The 12,045-nt window shown below is 45.1% G+C and overlaps 1 protein-coding gene and 1 pseudogene across 9 annotated transcripts in view; both read left to right on the forward strand.

The window, feature by feature from the left end:
* Positions 1-207: 207 nt before the first annotated feature.
* Positions 208-743, forward strand: LOC104680778 (annotated as a pseudogene).
* Positions 744-5,641: 4,898 nt separating this feature from the next.
* Positions 5,642-12,045, forward strand: part of CSNK1A1 (casein kinase 1 alpha 1) — a 58,140-nt gene continuing 51,736 nt past the window's right edge. For all 9 annotated transcript variants that reach the window (XM_010386862.2, XM_010386866.2, XM_010386867.2 and 6 more), the window contains exons 1-2: positions 5,642-6,369; positions 7,032-7,138. In XM_010386862.2, coding sequence (XP_010385164.1) covers positions 6,247-6,369; positions 7,032-7,138 — 230 coding nt within the window. In that variant the 5' untranslated portion in view covers positions 5,642-6,246. The remainder of the gene's footprint in view (positions 6,370-7,031; positions 7,139-12,045) is intronic.

A 12,045-nucleotide genomic window follows, 5' to 3' on the forward strand; every position in this document is an offset into this window, starting at 1 on the left:
TGCCTGTGGTCCCATCTACTCGGGAGGTTAAGGCAGAGGCTTGCCTGGGAGATTAAGGCTGCAGTGAGCCATGATTATACCACTGCACTCCAGCAAGGGCAACAGAGCGAGACCCTGTCCCAAATAAATAAATAAATAAATAAATAAATAAATAAATAAATAAATAAAGCAGCTCTTTCCCTAAGTGACCTGAGGTAATCTGTGAAAATGGTTCACTATTCACTTGACCCGGTTTGCACATCAAGAGGTTCCAATCTTCATGTTCACTTTAAGAACACTCGTGAAACTGCCCAGGCCATCAAGGGTATGCATATACGAAAAGCCACGAAGTATCTGAAAGATACCACTTTACAGAAACAGTGCGTACCATTCCGAAGATACAATGGTGGAGCTGGCAGGTGTGCCCAGCTCAAGCAGTGGGGCCGGCCACAAGGTCGGTGGCCGAAAAAGAGTGCTGAATTTTTGTTGCACATGCTTAAAAACACAGAGAGTAATGCTGAACATAAGGGTTTAGATGCAGATTCTCTGGTCATTGAGCATATCCAAGTGAAGAAAGCACCTAAGATGCGCCGCTGGACCTACAGAGCTCATGGTCAGATTAACCCATACATGAGCTCTCCCTGCCACATTGAGATGATCCTTACTGAAAACGAACAGATTGTTCTGAAACCAGAAGAGGAGGTTTTTGTTTCCAGAAGAAAAAGATATCCCAGAAGAAACAAAAACTTATGGCATGGGAGTAAATTCAGCATTAAAATAAATGTAATTAAAAGAATAAACAAACAAACAAAGCAACTCCATCTTGGAAACTAAACTACCATTTTGGTTTAACTGCAGTTCCAGGAAGTCCTTGAAAATTCCCAGTTTATCTGTTGTTCCTTGTGTAACAGCAGATATTTACTGTAAATCCTACTCTTAGGTCAAACAACTTTGATGTTATCCACTTCAATGGTCCTACAGCTCATATCTGAACCACTCCTTTCCCTGTGGTATATAAGCCCCAGGTCTAGTGGGTGATGGCATGGGGATCTACCATCTTGGCGTCTGTTCCTTGAACTCAATTGCTTCTGTTCATAATTTCCTATTAAATGTTTCTTTCTAAAATATTGTATTTGTCAGCTTCTTTCTTCAGCATCCCAACTTCCTCAGACTTTGGGGTACTTTTGCACAGACCTGCCCACCGCAAAACACTGTCATAGATACAGCAATCCACTTTCACAAAACCCCATGGACAATGCAGAGGGGGAGAACAGGAACTGATTAAAGAAAGGGACAGAAATGGCATCACTATCCAAGACTGAAAAACAGGCTGAATGCATTATCGCTCTGACACAACTGCGTATTTCTAATGTCTTCATGTTTTCAATCACTCCGTGAATTCCCTTATGCTGATTATGCACAGGACTATGTAAGACTTAACACGTGACGCTGGTGGCTCACACCTGTAATCCCAGCATTTTGGAAGGCTGAGGCAGGCGGATAATCTGAGGTCAGGAGTTTGAGACTAGCCTGGCCAACATGGAGAAACCCCATCCCTACTAAAAATACAAAATTACGGCCGGGCACAGTGGCTCGTGACTGTAATCCCAGCACTGTGGGAAGCTGAGGCGGGTGGATCACCTGAGGTCAGAGGTTTGAAACCAGCCTGGTCAACATGGTGAAACCCCATCTCTACTAAAAATACAAAATTAGCTGGGTGTGGTGGTGCATGCCTGTAATCCCAGCTACTTGAGAGGCTGAGGCAGGAGAATTGCTTGAACCTGGGAGGCAGAGGTTGCAGTGAGGCAAAATCGCGCCATTGCACTCCAGGCTGGACAATAAGAGCGAGACTCCATCTCAGAAAAAATAAAAAGAAAGAAATACAAAAATTAGCTGGGCATGGTCGCACGTGCCTGTAATCCCAGCTACTCAAGAGGTTGAGGCAGGAGAATCACTTGTACCCAGGAGGCAGAGGTTGCAGTGAGCTGAGATTGTGCCACTGCACTCCAGCCTGGGCGACAGAGTGAGACTCCATCTCAAAAAAATAAATAAATAAATAAAATAAACAACACTTGGGACATGGACATTTCTGAGGCATTCCATTTTTCTGCTTACTTACACTAAACAATTCTAGAGATTGGCAGGCTACCCTTCTGTTTTTAGCATCCATCTAGACTTCTTGTGCTTGTCTCTATCATTTTACTCGAAGCATGTACTGGCTACCAGTGACCGTTCCTTGAGTAAACACTGTGGCTTAAAAAAACCAGTTTTTGTTTTTATTATTTAAAAACACTTTTGTAGAGATGGGGTCTATGTTGCTCAGGCTGGTTTTGAACTCCTGGCCTCACAAGATCCTCCTATCTCAGCCTCCCAAAGTGCAGGGATTACAGGCATGTGTCACCACACCCAGCCAAGAAAAAAAGAAGTTAATAAAATTCATCTCGAATTCCCTACGAACACAGAAGTAATCCCTGGGACAAGATTGTTCAAATTTGTGTTCTACTCTTTCCCTTTCCTCTTTCTTTTGGTAGTAGTTGTGGCTCTAGTCCTGTCATTGCCACTAAGATATCTATGATTTTGGGCAAGTAACTTTGTCTTACTGGGGCACAAATGACACGTGTGAAAGTACTCTAAATTGCAAGCTGGGTACAGTGATTCATGCCTGTAATCCTAGCAGTTTGGGAGGATGAGGCATGAGGATCACTTGAGTCCAGCAGTTCAAGACCAGCCTGGGCAACAAGGCAAGACACTATTTCTACAAAAAGTTAAAAAAAAAAAAAAAAAAAAAAAAAAAGACATTAGCCAGGCATGGTGGTGCCTGCCTATAGTCCTAGCTACTGGGGAAGCTTGAAGCAGGGGGATTGCTTGAGCCCAGGAGGTCCAGACTACAGTGAGCTATGGTAGTGCCATTGTACTCCAGCCTGGGTGACAGAGTGAGACTTTGACACATAAGTAAATTGCAAAGTATTAAAAAAATACAATTATTATTATTGAACTAGGTGATCTCTATATTTCCCTCAAGGTCTACAATTTTTATTCTACACTTTTGATATTTTTAGTGAATGCATCTGATCTAGGAGCCAGAAATTGCTCTTTGGTACATTTAGAAGACTCCTTTCTTTTTTTTTTTTGAGACAGAGTCTCGCTCTGTAGCCCAGGCTCGAGTGCAGTGGCACGATCTCAGTCACTGCAACTTTCACCTCTCGGGTTCAAGCGATTCTCCTGCCTCAGCCTCCCGAGTAGCTGGGACTATAGGCGCCCGCCACCACGCCCGGCTAATTTTTGTATTTTTTAGTAGAGACAGGGTTTCACCATATTGGCCAAGCTGTTCTTGAACTCCTGACCTTGTGATCCACTTGCCTCGGCCTCCCAAAGTGCTAGGATTACAGGCGTGAGCCACCTCACCTGGGCTCAACTTTTAACCAAGCAAGAATATTCAAAAAACCAAAACCACCTACCATCGGCACCATTTCATAAAAGAGCATTTTAATGACACATATGTGAAAAGACTAAATCTCAGAATGAAATATAATGTGAAATCAGATAAATATACGAAAAATGTATTGCTTACTTTTCTCACATCCTCATGGAAAACTTTGTTAGCGACTTGCACCTGTCCATACACAGACCTTTGGGAATCACTAATTTAGATCACTCCATGCCCACCCTCACTCTGCCCCCGGCTTCATTGAGCATTTTTATCACAACACCAAAATATCATTCTAAACGTATACCTCATCCCCTTATGGAGAACTCCTCAAGCTGAGGAATCTATTAAACGTTGGATGTGTGTGAGAAAATTAGCAGAATAGGAGTGATCTCTGGAAAATTCAAGATGCTTAAACTTGGCTTTTTTTTTTTTTTTTTTTAAAGACCAGAATTAATTAATTAATTTTTAGATGGAGTTTCGCTCTGTCTCCAGGCTGGAGTGCAGGGGCACCATCTCAGCTCACTGCAATCTCCGCCTCCCGGGTTCAAGCGATTCTCCTGCCTCAGTCTCCTGAGTAGCTGGGACTACAGGCACATGCCACCACGCGCAGCTAGTTTTTGTATTTTTAGTAGAGATGGGGTTTCACCATGCTGCCCAGAATGGTCTCCAACTCCTGACCTCAGGTGATCCACTCGCCTCTGGCCTCCCAAAGTGCTGGGATTACAGGTGTGAGCCACCGCACCCGGCTGCGTTTTAGACCAAAATTTAACAGCAGATTTTAACTTAGTCAAAACATGCTTTAGAATCACCAAAGGAGAATGATGTCTAATAGTGGTGATTTGGGAGTTGGGCACCCTGGGTGTTGGTTCATGCTAAACTTTATGGGAAGTCTCTTCCCCTCTCTCTTATCTTCCGAGATGAACCCTATTACTAACCTTAATTACTTGATCACCTTTCAAAGCTGCAGTTAAAATTCTTCACATTTTTCTCCCATTTCTATTTAATTAATTATTTTTTTGAGAGAGGGTCTCTCTGTTGCCCAGGCTGGAGTGCAGTAGCGTGATGTAGTCTCACCGCAACCTCCGCTTCCGAGTAGCTGGGGTTACAAGTGTACGTCATCACACCAGGCTAATTTTTGTATGTTTAGTAGATAAGGGTTTCACCATGTTGGCCAGGCTGGTCTCGAACAACTGACCTCAAGTGATCTGCCCGCCCCGGCCTCCCAAAGTGGTGGGATTACAAGCGTGAGCCACTGCGCCCGGCCCTCATTTCTATTTCAATTAAACTTTATTTTGGATAGGCTTTGCTTAAATTTTTATGACTGAGGTCTGACTTAAGATAGCATAAACCATGGAGCTTTCTTTTGTGAACATTGTTATTACTCAACCCAATTTTCCCCCAGGTCAAATTTTGTAATATAAAACGTGGTCAAGATTTGATTCTCTGATCGATTTTTAGTAAAAAAGAAAAAAATTTCCATGTAGTTTTAAATGTTGTCAATCAAATTTTATAATAGTTACCTCTACTCTGTTCAGGTTAATACTGCGGTTTTCAACATGACCAACATACGATTCTTTGTTGTTGTTTTGGTGGGGTTCGGGGGCATAACAGTCTTTTCACTCTTGTTAAATTAAGTTTCTGTTGATTCCATCTATCCCTAATCTTCACTATGAACAAGACACCGGGTTTTCTTCTGAAGATCAAAAGTGGTAGTGAGGCAACAATGCAAAGACGTAGGACGGCAGGGGGATTCCGGCTTCTTTCTTTTTTCCCCTCCTGTGGAAAGAGGGTTTATAACACTCCGTAATAGAGAAGAAAATTCTAATTATGAAGGGTAATTAGCTAGGCTTTGCTACAACCGAGAACCCTGAACGATTCCTCAACGCGGGCTGCTTTTCTCTTCCTCTCCACCAGAGGCGATAGCCTCTTTCCAAACAGAAACTGGGTTGGAATAGGCCGGTCCGGCGGAGCGGCCAGAAGAAAGATCAAAGGTTAAAAACCTCCTCAAACAGTAAAGGTCAATACTCAACTCCTAAGGAGGCCTGAAGCTTTCATCTGACACGAAACATGAAGGTGACTCCTCCCAACATCGAGGCCTGGGGCCACTCAGTCTTCCAGAAACCCGGCGGGTCCGAGGCGAGTAACAGGTAACACCGGCTGAGCCGCCGACGACCGGAAGTGGAAGAAAACCCGGGGCGGGGTGAGGCAGGACGCGGCACGCCTGCGCAGTCAGCAGGAGTTGCAGCGCTCATGCGCTACTGGGCGGTGACAGGGTGACGCTCGGAGCGTGGGCCGCGACTCTCACGGATCCGGTTCCGCCCTCTCGCTGCCCATCCTTCGGAGCGAGCGCCCCAGATCCCTTTCCCAGAGTGCTCTGCGCTGTGAAGAAGCGGCTCCCGGGGACTGGGGGCATTTTGTGTTGGCTGGAGCTGGAGTAACAAGATGGCGGCGTCGGCGGAGTGACAGGGGTCCCTCTGGGCCGGAGCCGGCGGCAGTGGTGGTAGCGGTATCGCCGCCCTAGCTCACCGCGCCCCTTTTCCAGCCCGCGACGTCGCCGCGCAAGCGAGGCAGCGGCGGCCGCCGAGAAACAAGTGGCCCAGGCTGGTAACCGCGAGAAGCCTTTCACAAACTGGGCCTGGCAAAAAGAAACCTGACTGAGCGGCGGTGATCAGGTTCCCCTCGGCTGATTCTGGGCCCCGAACGCCGGTAAAGGCCTCCGTGTTCTGTTTCCTGCCGCCTTCCTCCTTAGCCTTGCCCCGTGTAGGAGCCCCAGAGGCCTCCGTCGTCTTCCCAGAGGTGTCGGGGCTTGGCCCCAGCCTCCATCTTCGTCTCTCAGGATGGCGAGTAGCAGCGGCTCTAAGGCCGAATTCATTGTCGGAGGGAAATATAAACTGGTACGGAAGATCGGGTCTGGCTCCTTTGGGGACATCTATCTGGCGATCAACATCACCAACGGCGAGGTAATCACCTGGGGTGGGGTTCACGATAACGCTGCGCTTTTCCTCATTCCCCCCACCACCACCGCGCACCCCCAAAGTGCTCGGGCCTCTCCTCACCCCACGCACTCGCCAGGGAGTCCAGGGAGCTAGTTTTCCTGGCTTACGATCCTCGCCCGCTCTCTCCCTAGAAGGGTCAAGAACCCGATAGAAAGGTTGGGGGAACTAGTTTCCCAGCTTGTTAAACACATCCCATGAATGTCCCTTCATCGAGCTTTTTTTTTTTTAACCGACTTTTAAGGTGGAAACGGCAAAATCCTCTTTCTGTGATTCCCATGCTTTTCTTTTCTTTTTTTTAATTTTTAATCCTACTGGGCCTCTTGTTCCAATTAGAACAGTTTCCGATCGCCTAGTTCCTTAAAAACCTCTCACTACGTTCAGAGGTTGCCTCTTTTTTCTGGATGAATCATTTTCCTGCACTTTAGAGGACGTACGGATTTCGTCACTACCCCCTGAAGAGGCCTTTGAGGCTAGTTGCCTCGTTTTATAATTACAGAGAGCTTTCTCTTTCCAGCTTTTCACTTCTTCCTTGTAGTCGCGACTTGGAGTTTTGCTAATGTCTCTCTCCTAAGTGACATTGAATCCGTAGGGATGTTGATGCCATCATCCCCTCTTTTCCCCTGCAGGAAGTGGCAGTGAAGCTAGAATCTCAGAAGGCCAGGCATCCCCAGTTGCTGTACGAGAGCAAGCTCTATAAGATTCTTCAAGGTGGGGTTGGCATCCCCCACATACGGTAAGAACCCCGTGCATGTAGGCGATCCGCTGAGGGAAGCACGGAATGAGGAAGTGGGTAGAGGCAGGTAATGAGACCAGCTGAATCCGGGTCTTGTTTTAGTTACCTGGGTTCTCTGTAGCTGGTGGTTTCCTGTAAGTCATCGCAATCACTGAGTAAATTTCAGTTTGCCAACTTATTTCATTGTATTACACTGCTCCATTTCGCTTCCGTCATTCTCTTGCCGAAGCTTTCGTTTGCAGTTATGCGTGCGGGTCATCTTTGATCCCTACGCGGAAGGGTTAGCTGCTGCCTTTTTTACGGCGGCACGTCTGATGTTCTTAGGTTTGTCCAGTGAAGTGGATTTGAAGGTGCTGAAGCGACCCGGCAGTGTCAGTTCGAGTTGCTATTGGAGCTGGCTTGGGAAATGGCTGCTCTTTTGTTGTGTTTTTGTTCCAACATGTCTTCCTCCTCCGCTTAGAAAATGGCGGAACGACGTGACTCAACCCCATATTCCTGCCCTTTTCTCAGCTTGGGTTCACAAATTATGCTTCCTTGATTCCTCCTTTAGCAGCCCCGAGTGAATTAAACCTTTGAAAAGCCAAGAATAAAGCTGCAGGAGGCAGTGTGGGGGTTCGAGGAAGGAGATGGCATAGTGACAATGTTTGTGATCTCTGCAGCAGATGTGACACGAAATTGTTGAATTATACTATGTAAAATCCTTTGTGGTTCTTTTAAAAGTGTTAATTACTCTTTCCTTTCGTGAATGGTCATGTTTGGCACATTTCAGTCGGGACTAAATTTGTATAGGTAGTGGCAAAGGCAGTTTGAGCAGCACCAACTATGTTAAAATTTACTCAAATCAATTGTATTAAAAGAAACCTTAATCACGTAGCCACACTTTGATAAGTAATTTTAACCTGTTGAGTTTGTCAGTAAATCTGAATATCAGAGAAATTGCGGCCTTTGTTGGTGTGGAATATTGGTGAGTGCAAATAGCAGTAACGAGTATAAAAGATGACGAGATAGAAAGACATTGTTCTGTCAAATGGTTAGCTTTACTTTGGAGGGTTTTAGAGTAATGTTTTAACTTTTGGGATTAAAGAGCCTCTTCATGGAATAGAGACTAAAATATAGTTTAAAACCAAGCTGCTTTCCAGCAATAATCTAAAATAACATTTGCAAAAATATTCAGAATAGCTGAGAATGGTATTTACTGTTTACTGGAGACTTTTTTTTTTTTTGAGACTGAGTTTTCGCTCTTGTGGATCAGGCTGGAGTGCAGTGAATGGCATGATCTTGGCTCACTGCAACCTCTGCCTCCTGGGTTCAAGTGATTCTAGTGCCTCAGCCTCCTGAGTAGCTGGGATTACAGGCGCCCGCCACCACACCCAGCTGATTTTTGTATTTTAGTTTCACCATGTTGGCCAGGCTGTACTCGAACCCCTGACCTCAGGTGATCCACCTGCCTCGGCCTCCCAAAGTGCTGGGATTACAGGCATGAGCCACCGTGCCCGGCTTTTTTTTCTTTTGAAACGAAGTCTTACTCTGTTGCCCAGGCTGGAGTGCAGTGGCGCAACCTTGGCTAACTGCAGCCTCTGCCTCCCAGGTTCAAGTGATCCTCCTGCCTCAGCCTCCCAAGTAGCTGGAATTACAGGCTTGCACTACTATGCCAGGCTAATTTTTGATTTTTAGTAGAGACAAGGTTTGCCATGTTGGCCATGCTGGTCTCCAACTCCTGACTTCAGTTCGTCCACCTGCCTCGGCCTCCCAAAGTGCTGGGATTATAGGCATGAGCCACTAGGCCCGGCTTGTAGCCCCTTTTTCTATTCCAGTTTGTATTTTTTGTATCTTGAGTTAAGGACTGGGTTACATAGTCTTTACATGGAACCAACCCAAATAAAACTGTCCTTAAAAATAAAAGTTCCAGCCGGGCATGATGGCTCATGCCTGTAATCCAAGCACTTTAGGAGGCCAAGGCAGGTGGGTCACTTGAAAAGTCAGGAGTTCAACACCAGCGTGGCCAACATGGTGAAACCCCATCTCTACTAAAAATACAAAAATTAGCTGGGCATGGTGGCCTGTGCCTGTAATCCCAGCTACTTGGGAGGCTGAAGCAGGAGAATAGCTTGAACCTGGGAGTTGGAGGTTGCCGTGAGCCGAGATGGCGCCACCGCACTCCAGCCTGGCGACAAAGCGAGACTCCATCAAAAAAAACACACACACACAAAAAAAGAAACAAAGTTCCAATGCTGATTTACAGTTTGAATGGAGAATTGAATGATAAAATGTGCTATTGGTTGTAAATGAGCAAGTCAATCTTTTGGAAGAAAATTCCAAATTTCTTTTATGAGGTGAATATTAATGTGAAATCTGAGATGATATAGATTTGAGGTTTTTAAATCATTCTTGCCTTTAAAAAAAAACCTCCTATGTGGGAAAATAAGGCCCCTCACTCCTGATTTGCTTTCCATCACTATAGTTTTTCCTAGAATTTCATATAAATGGAATCATACAAAAAGAGGTCATTTGTGTCTGGCACTTTTCATTTAACATAATGTTTGTGAGATTCGTCTATGTTGGGAGATTTTATAAATTTCACAAATCAGGTTAAATTTAATGTATTTGAAATCATTTTCAAAAAGCATTAAGCATTGTCATTTTCAGTGCTAAACCCAAGTACAGTACATGTCCTTTTATCTGGTAGCTTTTATTTAAGACCTGATACAGACCCATAAGGGCAATGAGTAATGTACTGAATAAGCACATGAATAAATTAACTTCTGAGCAGAATTATAGTAATAGGTGCCTATTATAAGGTGGTGAGTGCAGAGAGAGTTATGGTAGTTTTAAGCTGCCTGTGGGTGGGGCTAAACAGATTAACCTGGCTTTCAAGTTAAGGCTTCCTGAGAGAGGAGATGGGATTTCAGGATCTGGCTCTAAGGAAGAAAGCTTGGTGAACTGGTTTGGTAAGGCATCCAAGAACAGAGTGTGGCTTCTGGGTGTAGTCTCTAAGGCAGAACACAGTAATTAGATGAGAGTATGGAAAGGGTAAATTTGCTTTAGGAGTGATAGGGTCAGGTATATGGCAACAAAAGTGGTTCATTGGTTTTAAAGTGAAATGTAAAAAAAAACAAAAAAACAAAAAACTGTTTCCATTGAAGCGAAAAGGATAAAGATTAACGTAAACGTTCTTTATTTGGATAGCAACATCTTCCCATCCCCCTCAGTTTGTTCCCCACTATTTCTGTATCACTTATGCATGGTGTGTATTTAATAAATATTTACTTGGTAAGTATTGAATTAAGTTGACTATTTAGTGTTAGCTAGATAAAAGTTATGTGTTATCTATTGTTTTAGAAGTGTTGTCACTAATTTTAAGAAATTACATTTTGCTGCCTTTATCCTTCATATACAAATTTGTTCAATCACTTCCCTATGTTTTCTGTTACAAAACTCCCTGTAGGATTTGCTTTTTTTTGACATGGAGTCTCACTCTGTCACCATGCTGGAGTGCAGTGGTACAGTCTCGGCTCACTGCAACCTCCACCTCCTGGGTTCAAGCGATTCTCCTGCCTCAGCCTCCTGAGTAGCTGGGACTACAGGCACATGCTACCACGCCCAGCTAATTTTTGTATTATTAATAGAGACAGGGCTTTACCATGTTGGCCAGGATGGTCTCTATCTCTTGACCTCATGATCTGCTCGCCTTGGCCTCCCAAAGTGCTGGGATTACCAGCATGAGCCACCGCACCCAGCCAGGATTTGCTTTAAAGATACTTTGGTATATCTTACAACAGAGACTGAAAATTACCTGGCCTGCATAGATGACCTGCTTAATCAGGTCCTTGCTGTGTAATTTGAGAGACCTATTGTTAAGAAGCATAGCATCCAGAGTGAAGAGCAAGGATAAACTGGGCGCTATGGCTCACGCCTGTAATCCTAGCACTTTGGAGGCCGAGGTGGGCAGATTGCCTGAGCTCAGGAGTTCGAGACCAGCCTGGGCAGTAGAGACAGGTGAAACCCTGTCTCTACTAAAATACAAAAAAAAAAAAAAAATTAGCCTGGTGTGGCGGCGTGCGCCATTAGTGCCAGCTACTCAGGAGGCTGAGGCAGGAGAATTGCTTGAACATGGGAGGTGGAGGTTGCAGTGAGCCAGGATCATGCCATTGCACTCCAGCCTGGGCTACAGAATGAGACTCCGTATCCAAAAAAAAAAAAAAAAAGCAAGGGTGAGAGAATGGTATCCATTTTCTTGATATTTTAAGAAAAGAAACTTCCGGTTCTCGGCACTTTGGGAGCCACGGCTTAAGGTACAGACATGGCCAAGTCCAAGAACCACACCACACACAAGCAGTCCCAAAAATGGCGTAGAAATGGTAGACCCCAGGTTCCTGAAGAACATGCAGTTTGTTTGCCAAGAAGCACAAGAAGGGCCTAAAGAAGATAAAGGCCAACAATGCCAAGGCCATAAGTGCATGTGCTGAGGCTAACAAGACCCTCGTAAAGCCCAAGGAGATTAAGCCCAAGATAAAGGGTGTCAGCTGCAAACTCAATTGACTTGCCTACATTGCCCACCCAAGCTTGGGAAGCGTGCTTGTGTCCGCATTGCCAAGGGGCTCAGGCTATGCCAGCCAAGGCCAAGGATCAAATCCAAGGCCCAGTCTGCAGCTCCAGCTTCAGTTCCAGCTCAGGCTCCCAAAGGCTCCCAGGCCCCTTACAAAGGCTTCAGAGTAGATATCTCTGTCTGCCAACGTGAGGACAGAAGGACTGGTGCAAGCCCAGGGCTGCCGTCTTCATGGGACTGGGGTCCTCCTGTGCTATTTGTACAAATAAACCTTTGGCAGGAGAAAAAAAAAAAAGAAAATCCTTGGACTTTGTGAGTTAATATGTGAGAGCTCACTTAAAATTACAGTTGACTCTTGAAC

This window comes from Rhinopithecus roxellana, chromosome 3 (genome assembly GCF_007565055.1).
Source record: "Rhinopithecus roxellana isolate Shanxi Qingling chromosome 3, ASM756505v1, whole genome shotgun sequence".
Taxonomy (NCBI): domain Eukaryota; kingdom Metazoa; phylum Chordata; class Mammalia; order Primates; family Cercopithecidae; genus Rhinopithecus; species Rhinopithecus roxellana.